At 38.1% G+C, this 23,252-nt stretch overlaps 1 protein-coding gene across 3 annotated transcripts in view; it reads left to right on the top strand.

Moving 5' to 3' along the window:
- Positions 1 to 20,100, top strand: part of LOC111347166 (uncharacterized) — a 33,931-nt gene extending 13,831 nt beyond the window's left edge. For 2 of the 3 annotated variants that reach the window (XM_088760267.1, XM_088760266.1), the window contains exons 15-33: positions 2,184 to 2,322; positions 2,760 to 2,876; positions 4,148 to 4,273; positions 7,631 to 7,762; positions 8,533 to 8,655; positions 9,783 to 9,953; positions 10,327 to 10,436; positions 10,557 to 10,615; positions 11,324 to 11,463; positions 12,600 to 12,893; positions 13,089 to 13,385; positions 13,751 to 14,053; positions 14,603 to 15,072; positions 15,636 to 15,730; positions 16,469 to 16,625; positions 17,086 to 17,152; positions 17,530 to 17,801; positions 18,320 to 18,482; positions 19,089 to 20,100. In XM_088760267.1, coding sequence (XP_088616393.1) covers positions 2,184 to 2,322; positions 2,760 to 2,876; positions 4,148 to 4,273; positions 7,631 to 7,762; positions 8,533 to 8,655; positions 9,783 to 9,953; positions 10,327 to 10,436; positions 10,557 to 10,615; positions 11,324 to 11,463; positions 12,600 to 12,893; positions 13,089 to 13,385; positions 13,751 to 14,053; positions 14,603 to 15,072; positions 15,636 to 15,730; positions 16,469 to 16,625; positions 17,086 to 17,152; positions 17,530 to 17,801; positions 18,320 to 18,482; positions 19,089 to 19,513 — 3,660 coding nt within the window. In that variant the 3' untranslated portion in view covers positions 19,514 to 20,100. The other variant, XM_088760268.1, reaches the window with a different exon arrangement.
- Positions 20,101 to 23,252: the final 3,152 nt, after the last annotated feature.

Raw genomic sequence — 23,252 nt, 5'->3', positions numbered from 1 at the left:
ATGTCAGAATTTCTTTGTTGAGTCTAAATAATTTTTCAGCTTTCTAACATGCACATAAAAGTTAAGCCATTCACCGCAGACTTTCTTGTTATTTACTTGGCTTCTTGCAAGAAATGGCGCCTGCAATACATGGGATCTCCTGTAACCAACTTCAGAATTAGGTTTCGAAATCACAAATCTGCTTTGCTCACAAACAACACAACTTGTGAAGTAGCTATACACTTTACCAGACCTCCACACACCCCTGGTGATTTTTTCGTCCTAATGTATTAATCAAGTACAGGCCCCAAGCGGCTCTGAAGAGATCGATGGGCTTTTAATCACAAAAGAGGCTTATCAAGTTGGAGTGCTCAGCTGTTCTCCCTTGCACTCCATGGTTTGAAAAAAAATAAAGGAATTTCATTCGAAAAACAGAATTTGCTTTAATCAATTTTCCATCCCACAGTAGATATTGCTGATGAATCGTGCAAGGGCCCTTTTTCTCGGATTTTGTCAACCTTTTAGGTCTTGATTAGACTCAAAAGGCCCTGCCAAGGGATTTTATTATGATTAATATCATTTAATGGCCCCTCGAGGGATTTTGTTGCTAATTTACCCTTTCGGGCTCCAAAGGCCATGTTTTGCGATTTTGGTACGATTTATAATGGTAGGTAAAAGTGGATCCACCCTTTTCTTAGGCTTGCCTCATTGCCTCTTCAATTACGCTATTCGTTTTACCAGATTTTTTTTTTTTTTTTATAATTTAGTTTTTAGATTTTATCTCCTGTATTTTTTCCATTGTTTTCTTTGTACCTTGGTTTTTTTGTAATCTTTTTTTTAGCACCACTTTCTGCTCTTTCACGTAATTTTCAATCCAATTCATTAGTCGTCACCTGTAACTACGCAATGACTAGCACCTCGATCTTATTTACAGCTTTCTTATTTAAAAGTTGTAAATAACTGAGGAAGGTCTCTGACCGAAACGTTTTTATTAAACTCTTTATCTTTTTACGCCAGAAGTTGTCCATCTTCGCATTTCTTTTTAACTCTCTACGTTCGTTTGCTGTGAGGTTTGGACTGCAAATCTCTACTGAACCTCCTGGCACGGTGCACCTTTGTTGGCCTGAGAGTTCTACCAACGAATTATATATATATATACACCCGTTTATATATATATATATATATATATATAGGAAGTAGAAGCTTCTGAGGGGTCCCACAAACCCACAAACAATGCTGATCAGTCTCAAACGCGCTGCCTGGAGGATCACTGAAGCGATCGTGGGCTCTTGAAATAACGTAAATAAGAGCAGAAATGTAATGGTCAAGAGGCCAACTCCAATGTAGCTTTGTTGGTTTATTAGCTCGACCGTCTCGGTCTTCCTTCGACGTTTCGACCGTCTCGGTCTTCCTCAGGAGCATACTAATTACATGAGCAATATTCAAATTTAAAATTCGTGTCAACAGTAAACATGTCATGACGTAATAATATAAAAATAGAATAGATAACAGCGAAACGTGTCATGGTGTCTAAAATAGATAAATTAAAGTAGTTATAATTCATGTAGTAAGCTTATTGATAGTAGGATTGAGTCTTAATATCCAATAATTTTCTCTTGCTTTTCTGATTTCTTGACTTTGACTTTCAAAACACATTTGGGACTTAAAGGAGCGAGGCAACGACTACAAGATCAACTAGCGCATCATCAAAAGGGCAAGCGCATACAAAGGCAAACCATCTCGCTATGTTTGGCTGAAAAACTTTACATCTTGACCGCTCAAAATGCCTCTCTCCTAAATAAGAAATCTGGGCTTGTAACGAAATGCCGCCACAAAAACAAGTTTCAAACCGGCAGTCTAAATCCCACAGGGATCAACGAACGTTTTTCATTCCACTAATTTATTCGTGTTTTTCTCGTTGCCATGTTCCCGGTTTCAAACCGGCAGTCTAAATCCCACAGGGATCAACGAACGCTTTTCATTGCACTAATTTATTCGTGTTTTTCTCGTTGCCATGTTCCCACTAATAACGTAGCTCCATTTTCTGCCTTAAAAAGCATACACAACCCACAATCTCTCTATTCGCTCCGACGAAGGGTAACGCTCGAAACGTCAGCTTTTGTAATCGATACGGTGGCCAATTTACCATTTCAACTTTGTTGATATATCCAAATGATATACATGATATCTTTCTTTTATTTTAGGAGTTAACCGGAAATATGGACAGAAACACTGTTTTTCTTAACAAACTGGAGACACGCATCAGAACAAGCTTCATCCGTATTTATCCATGGACTTGGCGAATGACCATAGAAATAAGAATGGAGCTGTATGGTTGTAAAGGTACCGCATATGTAGATACTCTAAAGAGCAGGGAATGAAACTGGAGGGCAGAGAATAGATGGTTCTTTTAGAATATCTATGGTAGTATCGTGGATTTTTTTTCTATGTCTGTTAATCATGAGGGACACGACGAACTTTTTCTAAGGACTACTTCTAGGAGCTACTTTAATCACTTAACTATTTTAGTCTCGAAACTACTCCAGAAAATTAATGCTTTCTTTAATATGCTATTAGATTGGCTTAGACAACTTGAAATATCCTCCCGCTGCAAACCAGAAGTACTTGCGTCTTTGACAATTGCCGTTTAGCAAATTTTGAACTTTGTCCTTATTTATTAGTTTGATGGCTAAGTTGCCGTAGCACTAATTACGAGACCTTGGTTCACTTTTGATTTTTAATCTAAAGCAACACTTTTTTCTTTCAACTGGTTTTCCTAGACGAGTGTTTGAGGTACAAGCCATGTAAGAATGGAGGTACATGCGTTCCTGATTACATCAACGAGAACTACACGTGCATTTGTCCTGAGGAGTTTTACGGGGATACCTGCAGATTAGGTAAATCAGCTGAGTTATACTAACAATGACAAATATAAACCACATATTAATTAAAGCAACTTAAAACTATGATGTTTTTAGTGATGGTAAGTGGATTGGGTGGAATCAAATTCGGGCGAAAACTAAGCATTTACGTTTACTTATGAAGCCTTCAAGAATACGTAACTAAGACGAAATTGGGCGACAAAAGGTCTTGCCACAAATCAGTCTATACTATGAAAGCGATTCACGAAGAACCGCGTGAAACGAGTCCTAATGCCATTGACACAGGCACGATGCCTACATTGGCCCCGTAGTGCTCTTCTACTCCAAGCTGTGACATTTTTGAAATGTGACTGGCCACGGCAAGTAGTATTTCAGCCAAAATTGAATTATTTGCATGTAAATATTACAGTTTCATAGTAACAGAGATGGTATTGTTCCTACTTTAAAACAATGGTGGAAAGATATCCCGATTTTGACACGAAAGGGCTGAAGCTTGAAGAAAACGCAGAAAATGAAAACAGTCTGGAAAACTAGGAGTGAATAAAGATTCAGCTCTGATATTGTGAGCTAGACGCTAAGTAACTTCATGTGAAGCTAGAGACGTTATTCGTGGACGACAGAAGCCAGCATTACATCTTTTGCTAAAAGTGCTCAAAGGGGAAGCTCCTTTCCTTCGTGAACAGGGCTACCTTTAAAAACCGCTGCTGCAAACGTTGCATGCATCAAAGGCACTGACCACGAAAGAAGATCTTTTGTAGTCCACAGAGTTCCTTGGAAGCCTGTCACCAAGGCTCCTAATAGCGATGATGTGGTTTCTTTTGACGCAGAATTTTGGATTACGCGGCTGGAATGAACACCTCGAATTGTTTGTGAAACATTTTTCATTCATTGCAGACGACAGTAACGTATGGTATAAATAAAAAGTAGTATGGTTTCTGCAGGATATTTCGGATAAACACCTGCTCGTAATATTTCAAAACCCCTCAAATATTACCTACTGCCTCATGCTCGTGATATTCTGGTGGATTTTGAGACATCACTAGCCGGTGTTTATTCCAAGTACCTCCTAGAAACTGTATCATTGCCAATCACGTTCAGGTATTTTGTTAACGCCTGGCGTTCAAAGTTTTGAGGTATATGTCTAAAGCCCGTATGTTTTTGTTTTTTGTTATAACTTTTTCTTTCCATAACAAATCATTTATGACTTTATAACGACTCCTAGTTGCGAAAACTCTATGCTAGCATTTAAATTGACCATTAACAGAATTGCAGCATTTATTTAACAGGTAACTTATGCAAGCTTACTAAGCCTTGCTTAAATGGAGGTACCTGCTCACCAATCAGATACTGGCCTTATTTCCAATGCAATTGTTCTTCTCCTCACATTGGATTCAACTGCAGAGCCCGAATAGGTAAATAGATACAGCTCACCTTAATTCCTGGTCGGACACGCGAAAAAGCACATAGAAAAACAGTTAGTGAAGAGCGAGGAAAAACGAAGAAACAAATAGCAAGAAGCATAAAAAGCAAAGCAAAGCAAAGCAGAAAACAAAACAACAACAACAACTACGAATAAAACAAGGACTTAAGTTGAAACAGGAACTTGAGCCAACACGACAAAAAGAAAATAAATAAGTAAATAAATAGATTGGTAAAAAAATAAAAAGCAAACTTATACGGAAAGGCAAAAGGCAAAAACAAAAGCAACTAAAAGCAAAAGCGAACAAAAAAAAAGGAAAGAAAACAGAAAGAAAACAAAACAGTGATTCTGCAAGGTTGAATCAAAACCACGCAAAGTCTTTTAGAAGTTACGAGAAGTTTTAAACGATTAAACAATTGAGTAAGTCTCCAAAGCACAAGGACTTTTGCCATTTTTTTTGTGGCATGATATAGCATAGATGATAATATCCTACACAACCTCATTGAAAAAATTGTTTTTCATTATTGTATAACAGAAATCAAGGAAAGCCCATAATACTTTTCTCTTTCTACAAGTAATCCATGCGATCTAAAGCCTTGTCTCAACAGTGGCACTCGTCAGTCTGTAGAATCCTGGCCGTACACCCAATGTTCTTGTCCTTCTGGATACTCTGGTTTTAATTGTGGCATCCTCATAGATTTGAAACAGCATGTTTTAAATCAGAAAACTGTAGTTTGCAACGGTTTCCGCGATACAATGTGTTCACAAGTATGAAAATTTACCTCCCCACTATCTCTCATCACTTGAGAAGACAGATGGGTACTAGGGATGTAGTATGGCTACCTGGCAAAATGTTTGCAAAATATCGAATGCCCTTTCATCCCGTTTACAGAGGAACCGTAAAAATGTTCTTAGTCCCACAACGTTGCAGCAAAAAGAAAAAGAGGGAACTATTTCGTCAACTAGACCAGTATGATGATATGCAGTCACAAAAACCCTCTATAGACCTTAATCGATGAAGAGCAATCGGATCAAGAAATCAAAAGCAAGCTTTTGATTTCTTGACCCAATTGCTTGACATCTCCTCAGTTTGTCAGTTTCTCGGGCACCCACGTCGATAGTTCTTTTCATGATTAATCTCATACGAAACCATCAGAAGGATTTTTAATTTTTTTTTTTTTGTCATTCTTTTTGTCAGCCTAATTTCTTTGCAATTAAAACCCGTATCCAATTTCTTCCAGCTTACCGTTGCAATCACAACCCTTGTCCACGAAATTGGACTAGTGGGACGGAAAAAAATGACATTGGTTTTGAATGTGATTGTTCTTCCGGATACTGCGGTTCAGAACCGGATAAACCAATCATCCCCCATGAGTACTTTCTTTGGGGAATTCTCAAGATACATTCATTTCTCTCTAAGCGAAATTTGAATCGTGCCACTTTTTCGCATCCTTCATTACTATTACATTCCTACCAGTCTACAATCAAGCAGTCAAAGAAAGATATGACTGATTTGACACCAAATAGAAGCTATTGTAGGTTGGCCAGAAAATTATACTGTGCGACTACATTATGGCTCATCAACTCTTTTGTTTCTTAGACTGAGAGGTATTCAGCTAATAGAGGGACGGTGTTTGAATGAGCAACAAGAAAAAATAAATCGAACTCGTGTTTCTGTTGAAAGATAATTCTAATTAAAATTTAAGCCAAAATTATAGGCAGACGCTTGCCGCTCCCAAAATACGCCAATAAGGTAAAAAGAAAAATTGATCGTTTTCACTAACATTTTTTTGATACCCTCTGTATGCCAATCTTACCCTTGATTGCATAAAGGAACGTGTTTACCAGACAACGTTGTATCAGGAGATTTCAAATGCGACTGTCCTGCAGGATATGTTGGATATAACCGTGAATATGCAAAACGTAATCTGAAAATAAAGTTTTTAAAGGAGGGTTTAAATGGTGTAACGGCTTTCACGGTTTACGGTCTAAATTTTGGTTATTTTACGGCTAGCGATTGAAGTCCTTCCTTTACGATTAAAACCAATATTTTTTACCGTTAACTTTATTTTTTTTACGATTAACAATCAAAATGCGTCGAATTTTATGATTTACCGCTAATTTTTTGGCCGTTTTACTGTTAAAGGTTAACCCCAATGACACCCCCCTAAAGACCTTTAAATCAAAAGCAAAAAGTAGAAATTCAGGGTTTTAGCTGACGGAGCGACAGTCGTCGTAAGGCTGTATTTTGTTCTCTTTGAGGGTTAGACTTTCTCGTATTTTTTTTAATTGAGTAGCTGTGCTTTTTTCAGCATTGTAAGCACCATAGTGGTGATTTTATCTTCCCGGCCATGTTCCTCCCCATTATCTCTACAACCGATCAATTCTCTTTCTGTTTCTCGTAAAAAAAGCAAAACCAGAACGGCCAATCAGGAAAAAAAGGTATATACCGCGACGACCACTGGGAACCAAAAGGATATGCATGCAAAGGAACTCAATCATCGGGGAAGTTATTTCCCAAGTCCTGGTTGATAAATTACTTTTGCGTCCATTGGCTTAACACTTGGTTGATTTTCTAAACCTATTTCGAATCAAATGGGAGCAAAAGGAACGAAATCCGGCAGCACGTTCTACCATCAATTATGCATCCATTAATTGATTCTTTTAGTTGTATCAGTTACCTGGTAAAAAAAGGAATTGACAATGCTGCATTTTAGACATTATGTTAGTAGCAGTAGCCTCGTCTGACTATTTAATTGAGTTTGGAATGAATTCGAAAAACACATGAGAAATTACTAATGCGATAATAAAATCCTGTACATTTTTACATCAGAGCATTTCGAGGCTAAGTTTTTTTCTATAGATAATACGTGCTCCACCAAGTCTTGTCGCAATGGAGGAGTCTACAAACCCGATAGTAACCCGCTGGGTTTTGAATGAAACTGCCATTCAGGATATATTTGATTTAACTGTGGCATCAAGGAGGGTAATATAGGCTCCTATGATAGAATTTCTCTTACCAGGGCAACTGCTAAGTCGATAAACCAGTGGATGTTTTAAAGCATTCAATTAGTCGAGTTTGTCAATCAGATAGTAATCAGTCAGTATGTAACCTAACCTACCACTCACTCACAAATCTTAAGAAAGGTAAACAGTCCACTTATTATTAACTTATAATTAACTTTTTTTCATCAGGTTTCGTTTCTTAAAACGTACATGAAAGGTGGCAAATTTCCTTTCTAATACCAAGTTTAGATCAAACATAACAGGCATTATAAGGAGACTGAGTTAGAGAGTTCCGTAGCGTATGTTTTGTGCGTGCAGTTAACCTAGTGTCATATTTCAACAGACGATCCGTGTTCAGGTCCACACAACAAGCCTTGCAAAAATGGTGGAACATGTACGAAGCAGACAAACGCAGTAGGATACACATGCAAATGTACATCGGAGTATATTGGGTTTGACTGCAGCTTCCTGAAAGGTGATGCGTATTCTAGAAACGTATTTTATCTTAAAGAATACTTCCACTAATCTAACAGGGCTACGTTGTTCAAGCCTGGGTCAAGATAATCAAGGGTTTAAGTCAAACCTGATTTCAAGTCGAACGTTTTTAAATAAAATCTAGTATGATATTTTGTTTCCATAATTTGAATTAGATGCTCTTAAAAGAACAAATCTGATTTCAGGTTTGAAAGCTGTAATTAACTGCTCTAAAGTGAATAAAGATTAAAATTTAACCTTAAATTTGAGCCTATCAGCCCTCGAACAGCTTAACACTAATCGTCGTTAAATTAGCCAAAAAAATACATTTGCAGTAATTGATATACTTAGAGCGAGAAAATCAAGCCAGAAATGGGCTGCTTTCAAACTGGGATTTTGTGTGTAGTAATGTTGAATTGTACGATGTGTTACGGTTGCCACCATGATCTGTATAATCCCACTGGGACTCGCGCGATTAACAGAGCTTAGTGTTTGTTGATAATAGTGGCGACGTGTCAACGGTATAACGTAAGATTAGCAAGAATATGGTCCTCCTGGAAGAATTCCATGTCTAGGATCTCCATATTTTGGTTTAACAAGGAAAACGGTTGTCTCAAAATCTCATTTACCAACATGGCTCACTTTGAATATGTCAGTCTGTATTGAATCTAGCTTGTGCTTGGAGAGAATTGCAAAACTTCTCCACGCAAAATTCAGGCAGTTGGTCCTGCCTTGTTGTCTTCACTAACGCCGTCTTTTATGCCTCCACAGACGATCCTTGTTTTCCTAACCCTTGTCAAAACGATGGAAATTGCACCAGGGACGATGGTCAGAAGAATTTTATTTGCAACTGTGCCTTTGGGTATACTGGTAGAAAATGTCGGAACCTGATAGGTAAGTTAGTCCAATATCATCTAGTATCAGTTTGGTGTTAATTACCATTTGGCAATCCTATCAATAATGGCAATATGACTGGGTGTAGTCACACCAATTCCGTCCGTAGTTAAGCTCGATAATAAACAAAATAAAAAAAATTCAAAAGCGGGAACCCGACTAGTAACTCGCAAGAATTATCACAGAAAGAATTGCGAGACACGAATTCCGGTTACCAATTAATCTAATTAAAAAAAAATTCAAGTGAAAAAGAAGCCATCACTTAAACGTTTTCACTAAAAAACTACAACAGCAGCAACAACAGACAATAACAACAACAGTTAGCGCAGTAAAATGCGCGAGAATCGACGTTTATTCTACAGTGACGCGTCAACTGTCTGATCAAGCTCAAGTGATATTCAATCGCGTTCGACAATGCTGTTACTTTAGTCAGTGTTGAAAGGTGAACTATTGATGGCAAAAGTTCATTCAGTTAAGTTTCAAAACGTGCAAAATTGATAAAAATTTGGCGATATTTCTAAGCCTTTTTGCCCTTCAGTAGGAATGCACGTTCTCTACACTGTTCTCTATGCAGTTCGCATGGAATGGACGACGAGAATTACTTAAAAAAAATTGAGTTTCTCCGGTTGATGATGATTATTGTCCTTGAAGTGAACTACGATGGTTGATACTGTAATGATATTATATGCTGGTCACTCTTAATGGATAAAGTGCCACGAATGGAAAGCACAATAATTTGTCCAGGAACTGAGTCATCCAAGTTTAATTTCCTAAGACGGACCATAGTGATAAAAGTTTTAAACACTTTGAACCCTAACATCAGTATGCAATTCACCCGCGAGGTTCTTTAGAGATTTCCTTACGACATTATGATAGGAGAAACCGTTTTAAGAATGAAAAGTTTCCATGTATTTTTGGTTATCGTTTCCTTTCTTCTCATTGCCTAAATGTTTGATCCAGCCTTAATACTCTCAGGATAAATTAGATGCTAGTCGTTCTTAGTGGTTAAAGGGTCAAAGGCATTTAAAGTCCTTTATCAAACGTGCTTCCTTACTGGTGAAGTTCTCAGGAATTGGAAGGGTATGGATGGAATGATAAAGATCCTTATTTCTCTTTAATAACACAAGTTCATGGGAACTGGAGTCACTGGACACCATGGCCAAACTGTAACAAGCCGTGTAACAATGGAACAAGAACAAGGAGGCGCGCATGTGATAACCCTAGCCCAGCTTTTGGTGGAAACCAATGCGAAGGTTTATCCTCTGAAACTGAACCCTGTAACCAAAACAAATGTCCAGGTAAGAGCTCTTTGCATCTTTTACTTTTGTTAGCCTGTTAAATGTTGCATCCAGGAGCTAAAAGGTCAAACTGAGGTGACGAGAAAGAAATGGAAGTCGCTTGTCATGCTGACTTTGAATCCTTCTTCAGCTAAATTCACCTTCCATAGAACAGGTTTACGTCTGTTTTACTGGCATATAACCTCTAAATATATTGCTTCCCGTGTGGAGTGTTTCTGTCAATCAATCCGGTCTACAATGGCGGCCGCCATAGCGCCACATATCTATTAATTGTGTAGTCCATGAAACAGATAAAAATTAAAAATAAAATAATTAATAATAATAATAATAATAATAATAATAAAACGTTTGCTCGCTTTTCTTTTCTTTTCAGTCGAAATTGTGAACTACCAGGTTAAGTTAAGAGGTGAACAATGGGAAGATTCTCTTGCAGATCTTGGGAGTGAAGACTACGCAAAACTTGTGGATAGAATAAAAGATGCTGTAAGTACATTCTTTCCATAATTTCTTTTCGTCAGATTTTTAATTCACCAAATGAGTTGAATTTGAAATTGTTGGCCATTGATGTTCAGAGAAATGTGTCTATTTTATTTTCTCTTCAAGGTTAACGACTTATACTACAGACGAGATGAAAACGTAACAGTTGATGCACTAAATTTCCGGTAAATCTTTCCTTTTTAGATCAATAAAAATGTTGATATCGTTATCCAACGTTTGCAGTTGGTCAACAAAGCATTTAGAAATCAATATATAGTCAAACCCGTAATGAGGGGCACTGTGTTAAGCAGTCACCCTGAATTAGGCTTTCGGTTGTTAAAATCCCGAGTTTACCTCCCTTAATCACTGTAATTCTCACCTCTATTTAGCAGCCACTTCTGTTATCCGGTCACCTCTATTGAGTGGTCGCAGTGACCCTTTACTAAATCCCAAGGGTGTCTTTTTATTGTCCTCCACCAGAGTTGAACAGCGACTGAAAGCGGTACCACACTCATAAACTAAGAATAATCTTTCGAGCAATTTGTTATCCATTTTTTTTCTCCCAAAATCAAAATAAGAGGTATTTTCGAGCGAGATTCTGTACTAAGGGGTCAATTATGGCATAAGGTGGAGTTGGTTATCGTTTTTTAAAAAAACCCTAATATATAGAACCAGCTGCTTAAAGCGGTCAACGTGTCTTAAGCGGCCACCTGCCATTTCTCGTGGGTGACCGCTTGATACAGGTTCGACTGTAATCAAATCTATAGTCTCTTTTCCTGCTCACCAATACAGCTCATAATATATACATTTCCTCGTTTTTAAAATGTTCAGAATCCCTTTTTTTTAAACGTCTTGGTTTGTATATCGTCAGTCGTTCTAACAATTTGTTGTAGGCAAGGAAGTGTTATCTCAAGTTTCAACGTCACGTACCAGAGCATAGACTCGTTACAGATTGTCTCTCTACTGGAGGAAATAGAGGAAGGAAAACTGGGGCACATATTTGCTGAGTTACTCAAAATCACAACCCGTAACGGTATGCATCGAACATTGTATCAGCTCAAGTCAATAACGATTATATATGTCTGCGATATTGAATGAATAATGCTCAGAAGAAGAACATTCCCAAGAGTGTGACTTCATCTATCTAAGACGTGATTTTATTCTTAATATCACCTTTTTAGTTTTTGTAAATATATTTCTGTGTAACGGACGACAGTCTCTGATTTTTCACGTTTTGGGTCACGTGTGTCATTTGTCATTGAACAGAAGGTAGCAATGGCGTCAGGCTAAAAGTGATATGTGACGCGTAAATTTTACAGAAAGGCAAGCGTGACTTGTGAGTTTATGAACCGTCGTGAGGCGGGAATTTCTCCCTGAAATATGCATGACTCGTGATATTTCTTTCATTTCGTGAGAACGGGAAGATTTCCCTGAAACGTTTAAACGCTGTTAAGAAAAAAAACAAAAAAAAAACAAACAAAAAACATAAAAAAAACACACACAAAAAATGCATATAAATGTTATATATATATATAACTGCAGACAGTACTGTTTCGGCCTTCTGGCCCTCATCAGTGCAGTGCTAATGCTAGGATGGGGGAGAACCGAGAAGGTCACCCCAAACGACCCAACCTTTGTGGTATCGTCTAAGCCATGCCAGAGTGCTCAAACTAGAGTAAACCAGCGAGCATGCGCAATATATATATATATTGTGGGATGAAAAAGACAAGTAAACTACAAGTTCATCCCTACAAGCCTGTTTCGTGGTCGCCCACTCATCAGGGGATTTTCAGGGGATTTTCACCACGAAACAGGCTTGTAGGGATGAACTTGTAGTTTACTTGTCTTTTTCCTCCCACAATAGATACTTCGCTCTACTTCTATGTATTGAGCACCGTTCTACGAAAATCAAGTCACACTTTATATATATATATATATATATATATATATATATATATATAACTGCAAAATATATATATATATTTATGTGTGTGTGTGTGTGTGTGTGTGTGTGTGTGACGCTGAATCCCCTAAAGCTCGTGCCTGAAACGGGAATCAGGAACCCGCATTTGCTACCCTTTAAATTAGGGTTGTAAAGGCGGTCCGCCATTTCAATCCGATCTCAAGCATCTGTGTGAAATGTGACAGTTTATCCTTTTCGCTTCTAAGTCCCAGAAAAAGCCCCTGAAATGCTGGTAGCCAAGAGTACCACTTCGACAAGTATTCACCTAACGTGGAAAAACGTTGCAGAACATTCTGCTATAAAGGGCTATGTAATCTTGTACAAAGAAGTCAATAAAAAATTCCACACTGATACCACGAAGTCAGTGCTACCACATCAAAATAGTAAAGTGCTAGAGGGTTTGAAAATGTTCAAAAACTACACCATCCGCGTTTTTGCTTTTACGAGAAGTGGAAACGGAGTACCAAGTGAAGCTCACAATGTTAGAACTCAAGAGGATGGTAAGTTTAGTACTCTAACCATGTTATTTTAAGATGTCTTATTTGTTTCCTCGATTAATTTTTTTTATGAATGGTTACAATATCGCCCAGAGACTATAAGATCTGAGTCTCTAATTTGTAGGTATTTATTTAATCAGATTTTTTTCTCTTAAGGTGGAGTTTTTACTAATTTATCATGTTTCTTTTCTTTCATAGTGCCGAGTGAGCCGCCACCTGACAGTGTTGTCAAATCCACAAGTTCAAGTACAATCAATGTGTCCTGGAGACCAATCAACCCAGCTTTCATACACGGGATACTTGTGGGATACGAAGTTAGATATGCCAAGGATGACGATACACCGGAATGGAAAAATAAGATAGTTGATTCCGACAAAGACGAGACAGTTTTAAGTGATCTGGAATATTTCACTCCATACCAGGTTGTGATCTGCGCAAGGACTTCTAAAGGGTGTGGAAAAAATGTGTCTCACTCTGCTACCACATTTGGTGATGGTGAGTTGTCGACTGTTTCGTTAAAAATGTTTAAGGTTTGAATCTACTTTCAAACTATCGGCAGCCCTCAAAAACGCTCTGACCAACATTGGAATTTTTCATGACACTGAAAGACAAAGAAGTCATGTGACCTGGTCAATATGGGATTTATCTGACAGCCGACATCCAGTCGGCTAGCAATGATCACCTAAGTTGCTGAGAAAATCATTAGTTCATAACTGTACCCTTTCATTCAATATGTTGAGAGAAAACTCCACAACGGGCTTTTCATTCATCTACTGCCCATCATTTATCTTTTTATTTTCTTTACAGAGAAATCCATCAAGTGATTTAATTAACCTAGTTTACTTTTGCCTTGCCTCTAGTACCCAGTAAGCCTCCGCAAAACGTGACGGCTGAGAAATTAAAAGCAGCAGAATCCATCAACGTCACCTGGAATGAAGTGCCTTTTAGTCACGTCAATGGTCTGTTGATGGGATATTCCATAAAGTACCGAAGGGTTAAGACAGCCGAAGTAAATGTAGTTCATTCAGTGGAGGAGACAGCTGTGGCGAAGTCAAATGATCTCTGGATAGTACTCACTGTTCAAACCTACTCGGTTTATGCAATCAGAGTGGCGGCCTTTACGCAGAAAGGCCTGGGACCGTATAGTGAATATGAATATGGTGGTAAGTATGCATGAGAATAATTTAGAATGGCTTTGCAACGCAATCGCTAGCCGCAGAGCATTGTTTGACAATGTTCATTTGGTTTTTCTTAATCTTCTTTTTCCTCATCATCATCAACATCATCGTCACCATTGCTATCATCACATTTTCCTCCTCTTCGTTGTTGTCCAACAAGAAACTGTGGTGGAAGAAGAAGATAATTTTTCATCAGCTGAGTTTATAATGTAAATTGGCCGCCGTTAAAAGTTTCTAAACCAACGTTTCAAGCGTTAGCCCTTCGTCTGAGCGAATAGCTGAAAAGCTATGCTCTCTGAATTAAAGATTTTTGGACCCAGTCCTCCCTATCAAGACATGTCATTACTAGGGGATCAGGAGGGGAAAGGGTAGGAGGGGAGGTTGGAAGATTTGGGAAATCACATGGTTTTTAGAGGGAATGGTTAGTGGTCTGACATAGTTTAAAGAGGGGTCCATAGAGTATCATGACTACTATTGACTAGGGAATAACATTATGGTTTATATGAATCTTCCTTGTTTTTGTCTACTCTTAAGAGACCTGTCGCTGCCCAAAGATCATTTACACAAACTATTGGTCAACTCCACCGTATTTAAAAGTGAATCAAGAAGACAACACAATGGATGGCATTTTTAGCCACATTGTCACAGATATGATTTATACAGCTTGCGGAGAATGTCTTGCATACGGTTCCACTGAAATCGACATAACTTCAAACGGAAATAAACAGCCATCCGCCAAGGAAAGCCTTGTAGACGTTCTTGGTGACATCCATGACGTTCCACAGATAAGTTTCCCAATCTATGGCAACAAATACGTTACAAGATTTGGGGGGGTTCACGCTTATGTTAACCTTGTGGAGTCCCCAGGATTGGCTTTTGTAGCTGCGAAGAGGATTCCGGGAGCGGCTGCAACGAACATGATAAACGCTGTGTTTTCTTGCTTTCCATTGGTGATACTGTCAGCATGTATGTCGTTTATTTCCGGTTTTATTATTTGGCTTTTGGTGAGTGTACAGTATTTCGCTGTTATTTTGTCGATCGCAAAATACTTTTCAGGAGTAGATTTAAGGGCACACCCTCGTGCATGTCAAATATAGAGCAATCATGATGATAGACTAAATGGCGGTTTACTGCAAAATAATTACATGCGTATTATATAATATAAGCGAGTAAATAATCAAAGAAATAAGAAGTACATGACTATGCAAGAAAATAGATATACATTTGTATTACCATAAACATATACAACATTATCATGAAGCTAATTTCTAGTTGACTGGCTGTAAAACGTCGCTTCCTGCACGATAAATGCGGACTGGTGTCTAAGTACGCGAGACAGACATGTAGAGGGTTGAAAGATCTAAAACAAAACATATGCTATGAACTCCTAAAACCTGGTTAAGAATTCCCCCCTGTAAGTGCAACACATGTTCGTTTTGTATTAATTAAAAACTGTGCTCTATACCATATAACTAAAGTAAATTGCAGATTGTAATACACTATATAATTGAGGTTGAAAGATCGGAAGCTAGTTTCTCTCGTCATGGTTTCCTATCTAATCATACAGGATACCAAGAACAACCCGGGAGAATTTCCAACCAGTTTTCCAAAAGGTGTAGGTGAGGGATTCTGGTGGTCATTTATCTCCATGACGACCGTTGGGTAAGCAGACTCTTACTGGGGCCGAATCCCTCATCGGTTTTCTCCTTATCGGCCTTTATTGTTACCGTAACCCCAAGCCTTCTCTCTAACATGTTGCATTACGCTTATAAACAAAGGCTGCGGAGGAGAATCAAAGTTCAAGCTTGAAGTTATTTTGCTTTAACGGCGTTAACAATGTTAACCCTTTACACCGTAACATCAGTATACATATTATCCATACTGTTTTCCATCCGTTTCCTAGGCTACAAACAGGGAGAATTTAATTAATCACAAAACTGTCTTTAGTGGCTGTTCATTTTCCTTATGCTCGTGACCTAAGTGCGTCACTCTGGGGTGATACTGTAATGAGAAAATAGATGCTAGTTACTCTTTATTGTGGAGGGCGAGTTAGAGGCCATGAGCGAAATCAAAGTTTTGTTGTGTAACTCACATTTACATTCTTGGACTCAAATTTGATGAATACTTTGTAGGAATTTATATTTTCTGTTTCAAGCTTCTCCCCTTCCCTTTTCCTCGCTTAACTGCCACTTTAAAAGCTACAATATTTCTACTTCCATGGTTCGTGTTTCTGCTTTTCTGTCTTGCTTGTCTTTCCTTCGATCTATTTTTCTGTCCTTTTGGCTGCCTGCCTGTCTGACTATCGATAATTTTTATGTCTGACTGTCTGTCCGTTGATTGGTTCGTCTGTTTGTCTGTCTGTCCGTCTGATGGTCTGTTTGTTTGTTTTCATTTTCTCAGTTATGGAGACCGCTCACCCCGTTCTGTTCCTGCCCGTATGTTTGGAATCGCATGGACCCTCACAGGACTCGTTATCATCTCAATTCTTGTTGGTGCAATTGCGTCGGCGCTGACTTCCGTCACCGTCAAATACCCAGTAATATTGTATGGCTCAAAGGTAAGTTTCGATAGCAAAGCCATAACAGTTTTCCTGTACACGCTAGACAGCAGGCTAAAAGGTTTTGCTCATCTTTTTTACCAACCACTTGAGACCTTACGCTGCTTATACACGAGTTGCATAACAAGATGTAGCTATTGTATAGCTAATGATCTCGGTACAGAAATAGCTCCAGCTGCAGTGTAAAAATTCCTGAGACGAACGCGAACGTCAGAACCTTTTTGAAACATTGAGCTACTTTTCTGTTTATATTTCTTTTCTATTTTTCACAACTCATCTGAAGCCAACATTCTTCCATCGCTAAATTGTTATATCAATACTGGACTTAAAATATTTAAAACTTAGGAACAGTCGTTATTTATAGCAAGGGACGGGGGTGGGGGGGAGGGAGAGGAGACGGGGGGGAAGGTAGAGGAGTAATTTGTTTGTGTCGCGATAGAATTTAACTGATCTTTCTCAGGTTGGAGCAATTCAGAACTCCACAGAACATCGAATCGGCATCCTGAAGAATGCAAGGGTAAACGAAGGTAAAAATGTGAATCCCCACAGATCATTAAGATAATTTAGGTGTTTATCTGTATGGGGCTCAAAGCCTTTTCGAGAAAGACAACTTGCACGCACGTTAGAAAGGTGAAAGTACAAGAGAGAAAACAAAACAAAAACAAAACAGAAACAAACAAAAAAGTAACAATTCGCCTTAGTTTTACATCTGCTCGGCTGAGATGATGGAACGCGTTATCCTCAATGACCAATCACAAAACAAAAGAAAACAAAATTTAGTAATCCGCGCTCCCCTTCGAGACTTAGTTAAAGGTTGCAATAGCCTGTTTTTAGTTCTTCGGGTTATAATTTGAAAAGAGGCCGAGCGGATGCTAGTAATAGTTATATCATTGCTTATCCACAGAAAATAACTACAAAAATTTAGAACAAATCCGAACAGCGCTCGAGAATGGAGAAATCGAGGGTGCTCTTATAGACACCTACGTTGCTGCAGAACACAAGGACGAGCTTTTCAACGACAAAATATATGTAAAGGAGATTTTGGACAGGCCATTCGGTTATGGAGTTGTTCTCTCGGGAGTAGCAGTGAATGTGGAACAGAGATGTCGGGATTACATCAACCAGCACAAGAGTTATATATTTCACATGATACCCAACTCGACAAAGACGCTTGATGTGAGTGAGATTAATTTTTAAAAATATAGGGACAGCCTGCTTGATACTGACTCTGTAAATTGGATTTTTATTTGATGCTCTTGTTATCAGTGAAAAACCAGGGGGAGAGCAAGTGGTGCTGACGAAAGCCTTGTGTTTTCACTACTCGTCTGAAGCCAACACTCTTCCATCGCTAAGCTCTTATATCAATGCTGCACTTAAAATTTTTTAAGATCTTGGAAACAGTCGCTATTAATAACCAGGGACGGTGGGGCGAGGGGGTGGGTGGTGGAGAAGAGTAATAATCTGTTTGTGTCACGATAAAATTTAACTTATCTTAGCTATAGGCTCTATAGTAGCCGATGACTGTTAGCGAAAACTAAACTATTTTCCCCCAGAAAACCATGTGATCCTCCTCAAATCCTCCAGCTCCCTAAAGGCGATAAATAATGGCTTACTAGAAATAGCTTTCTTGTCGTTGTTATTTTTATTTTATAATCTTCATTTTTTCTATGCTTTTTTATTTTCGCCTTTTAAAGCCTGCTCCTCCAGATGAATCTGTAGAACTAAGTACAGACTTGTTCGACGGCTCGTCTGAAATGTTCCTCATAGCCTTGGCTTCCTTATGTGGAATGCTAGGATTTGCCGTCATTGCTGGCATTACTTATCACTATCTGATTTTCATTCCACACCAAAGGAGAGGTAGGACGAATAACATTTTTTTGTCTTGAGTGAATATCTGGCAAGATTCAGTACAGATGAAATTTAAGAATTAAATGTATTTCTAGGCAATAGCAGCGGTTTGAAATTTGGCTGCTATGGGAATTCTTACCCATTATAACCCTTTAACTCCTAGAAGTGATGAACTTGTAACTTCTTCCTATGATATCCTTACATTATTTAGCAAACAGGTAATGAGAATACTCAAACTTATCAGGAATAAGTTCACCTGATCTAACACCAAATTCTTACTACCAATTTACAAGCAAACCAAAAGCAGTTAGAGGGGAGAATTAACGATCAGATTCTACGAGTTAAAGGGCAAATAAAAGTGTCACAATTACAATTCTTCATTTTCTGACTGCATCTCCTTTGCAGGAATAGAGATGACAGAAGGACGTTACCATCAAACAGTTCCAGCCCACTTCTTAAGCGATTTTTTTGGGGGGTGGGGTGGGGCAAGCCTTGATGGTCATGGATTACAGCGATTTTTTTTTTCCTAAATCATTGTAGGACCTAACTTGTATTTTTGGGCTCATTGATAATCGTAAATAAATGCTCCCTATCTTTCTGTCCTTTCTTTTTCAGCTGAAAAACTAAAAGCATCTTCATCTCAACTTGCTCACAAAAAAGCCATGGTTGCAGAAATGAGAGATTCCGTCCGCATTTTTCACTTACAGATGTCCACTCGAATAACTGCAGAAGTCCAAAAATGCAAAAAAGCACTAAAAGAGATTAGAGAGGATAGAAATAATTCTAAACAAGGCGGTGCTTTTTTCTTAAAAAATATTGTAACTAATCCAATCTACTCAGATTCGTCTCAGGGATTTTATTCAGTTGTGGGACAGCGACCTTTGGCATCTAAGTCAGCGGAGAGTATTGTAGAGCATGGAAAACATAGTCCTTATGCAAACACCGCTGCCTTAAACTCATCGGGAGAGACCTTGAACCTTGATGGTGACCGCGATAAGTGTCACGCATTCAACCTACGCAGTGAAGTAGCGTTATATTAGTGTCACGTTTACAATCTGCGTAGCGAAGTATAGCGTTATATTAGATTGATTGATGGATAAGATACTGCTAAATGTTACTATGGTAATTTTACAGGCTTAACAGGATAGCCATAGCGGTGTTCATTAGCAATTAGGCATTCGATTTGATCTCGATATTCTACCATGAGACGACAAAAATAAATGGTTTAGATTCATTGAGGCTGTTTAAGTAGCTCGAAGAGCGTTTGCTTTGAATCAATTAAAAACACAATTTTCTTATTTCTGCCTGATATATTTCCCTTTATAATTATTATTATAAGTAGGGTGACTATGTAATGTAATTAACAAAGGTTAATAGACTTAATAGTATAGAATCATTAACGCTGTTTAACCAGTTTTAAGAGCATTTGATTTGAAATATACAAGGTTTGCATTTATCTGTGTAACATAATCCATTGGTAATCAAACAATGAGGCATCCTGTTTAGTTTAGATCTTTTGATATAGGACGAATACGGTTAATGATATAGATTCATTAGAGTTGATTAAGTGGCTCCCATGACATTTGCTTTATGTGGATTAATAAAGGCTTGGTTGCTGTTAAGAAAATGTTTTGCACTCTTTGTTTCAAAGATGTCATTCCTCTTCAAATCTAACTCTAGGAGTAGTTTTCAGGGATAACGATAAAATAACAACAACAACAACAACAACAACCAATTCAAGCACTCCTTAGCGTACCTCCATTCTCCATACCCCGGCCTTGACATATTTGACGATCTATATGGCAATACTGCTGAAACGACGTGTTTCTGATCTAAGTTCTACGATAGCAAAAAAAAAAGGTTGACATTTTTATTTTGAATTCAAATAAGGTTTCTGACTTTAAAGGGCAGACGTAAATCATCCACAAGCCCTGTGATCATTTCCCTTTAATTGTAGGACGAAACAGAATGGCAAAAACAGTGGTAGGAATTTCTCTTGAACTGATCAGTTCCAGCATTCGCGTTACTTTCTTACTTCACAATGATATATCACTGGTTTTACGTCGTGCACTTCCAAAAAATCAAAGAAAAAAAAAAAAACAAACAAACAAGTCACCATTACAAAAGACACAAACAAGAAAACTGAAATTAAAAGAAATAATAAAATAATGATATTAAAAAAATAATAATAATAGCAAAAATAAAAAGGAAAAAGAAAGAGGGAGAAAGACGCGCTGGGTGTTCCCAAAACTAGGTTTAATCTTTTATTCCAGATTTTACGCTTATAATCACTTCAGAATGAATACTGGCGATAAAAAAAAAAAAACAAAAAACAAAAAACAAAAAAAAAACACCTTTCCGTCTCACTGAGATCGCTATAAAGTTGTGGAAAAAACGAATGAAATATACATTTATACGTACAAATTAGGGCATGCGAAAGTCCATCGAAAAATTTATAAATATTAGCGCTAAAATGTAAGTGTTGAAATAATAAAATACTAAAATATGCAAACAAATTTGCACGGATTGAATCATACTGTTTGTCCAAGGTTGGCTTAAGCTCTTTTAGGAAGAGCATTTCGTAGATCAGGCAACCAAATCTCCTTTGGATCTTTCGCAATATGTTAAAATCACCATATATATCAATTAGGACTATTCCATGTGGCTCTTTAATGTGATTTCGGATTGATAACGATCCTTTGTGTTCCTCAACGCGCTGATAGAGGTGTCGGTACGTACACCCTACGTAGATTGCATCGCATAAACTACACTTGTAAAAGTAAACAACGCGTTTAGGCGGCTTCTTTTTTGTTGGTTTTATCACGTGTCCGATCTTTTGGCTAGAACATACGGGACGAATAGTACGCCCTCATTTTAACGCAAAATGACATGTTATCTCTAATATCATTAATTTACTTTAATGTAGCCCTATAATTATTTTCTGGTCCTAACAAGACGAATGTCCATATTTTACATCGTCGTCATAAATGACCACGTAAGGTAAGGTCTGAGAACAACAGTTTTCCTGATACTTTGAATAAACTCAAGATGAAGGCGGGAAGGGTTTTTGCAAGTCCTGCGGTGAACCCTCCTCCAGCCTCATACTTCCACCATTTGAGACAAGTTGGACAATCTGCCTATGCTTGTGTCTAACTGGTCCAATTCGAAAGTGTTGAGCAGCTACTCATGATACTTCTCTCTGTGTCTCTTTTGGAACTGTCTGCAGACCTACCAGCTCGAACTGTGTATTTTGGTCGTGCTTTTTCATTTAAAATTTCCTGCTGTAGCTCCGTCATGGTGAAAGAAATCTTTTTGGAAATTTCCACGTAGAAAGAATCCACGAACACATTAATTTCCCCATCAAGAGCCTTCCGATAACTGCAGCTCAGTAGTCCTTTTCTAATTTACTAAAAGAAAAAATAAACTGCTGGAAAAAAAAAAAAAAAAGAAAAGAAAAGAGAAAGTTCGTGCCCACGCTTTTCCTCAATACATTAGAGAGATTGAACACCGCGTTTAAGTGAAACCGCAAACGTCAGCTTGCCTTTCCACGCCTCAAGTAAAATAGCGTGAGCCTTGTTGCTTTACCTTCGCGTGAGCGCTCGTCATGAAGGATTTCAAGGCATCCTTGTATGACTTACAATGAACAGTTTTGGTGCCCTTTTTCGGGGAATTAAATCCTACTTAGTGCGAGAAAACAAATGAAGAAAATCTTACGTATGCGGCAAACGCGAAAGAGATTACTTTCAGGCAGAAATGGCAAAGTGCAGCCGACAAGCGTGAAAAAATGGCGGGGAAAACAAGGTGACGTGGTCACTCTTACCCTTCGCATTTCATGTAAACGCGGCGCTAAATAACTGTACTGTCTAACGAATTGATCTTAAGTCGAGAATAAAACTAAAATAAAACCAAAAGTAATAAATATAAAGGAAAAAACAAAAACCAAAATATTTCGAAATAAGGACTTTTCCTCTTAGTTTCACACATTGAAACCTATCTCAAGCTTATTTGGATTGAGTACGTCACTCTACGCGTCGTGTTCGGACTAAATAAGTCTGATCGGTCCTAACAGCGGAGAAACGCGAGCTTCTACACATATGATTGACTTAGAAGGGTAGGCCGCCCCACGGTTTCAAAAGCAATTGCAGAGCACACACCAACCAAAACAAACCAATATTGTTTCAGAATAGTTTTGGCACTCCAGTAAAAATTTCCCTAACAGCAGCATATCCCAGCCTTTACTCTAATCAAATTTAGTGGGGACGAAAGGTTGAGGAACTCGACAAATCTCTTTTTTACAAGCCATTGTTCAATTTTTTTTGCTTTTTTGACCCAGTCGGTCCCAACAGTATTATCAACGAATCAAATGGAAATGTCATGAGAATAATCCTCCACTTACAGTGCTAGATTAGACTCACCTTTGCTCCATAGAGAGTGACAGGTTTATACACAGTAACAAATGTCAGTGACGAAGCAATCGCACCAATCAGAATGGAGACAGCAACAAGTCCCGTGAGAATCCATATGATACGAAAAATATGGGCAGGGATAGAACGGGGCGATTGGTCTCCGTATCTGCAAGGAGTAACCCAAACTTATAAAAGCATTGACCTAAATTTCGATATTTAAAAGACGTGCTTTAGAGTTATAAACCTAGTGACGTAAATGTGCTTGAGATTAGCGATATCAAGAAATGATTTACGACATCAAATCACTTGTTGTCAGATAACCGATCCATTTAGGAATAATAACTAAATCTTGTCATATAAGACTTTATTCATG

This window comes from Stylophora pistillata, chromosome 5, assembly GCF_964205215.1.
Source record: "Stylophora pistillata chromosome 5, jaStyPist1.2, whole genome shotgun sequence".
Lineage (NCBI taxonomy): Eukaryota > Metazoa > Cnidaria > Anthozoa > Scleractinia > Pocilloporidae > Stylophora > Stylophora pistillata.
This window is presented reverse-complemented; position numbering and strand designations above follow the sequence as displayed.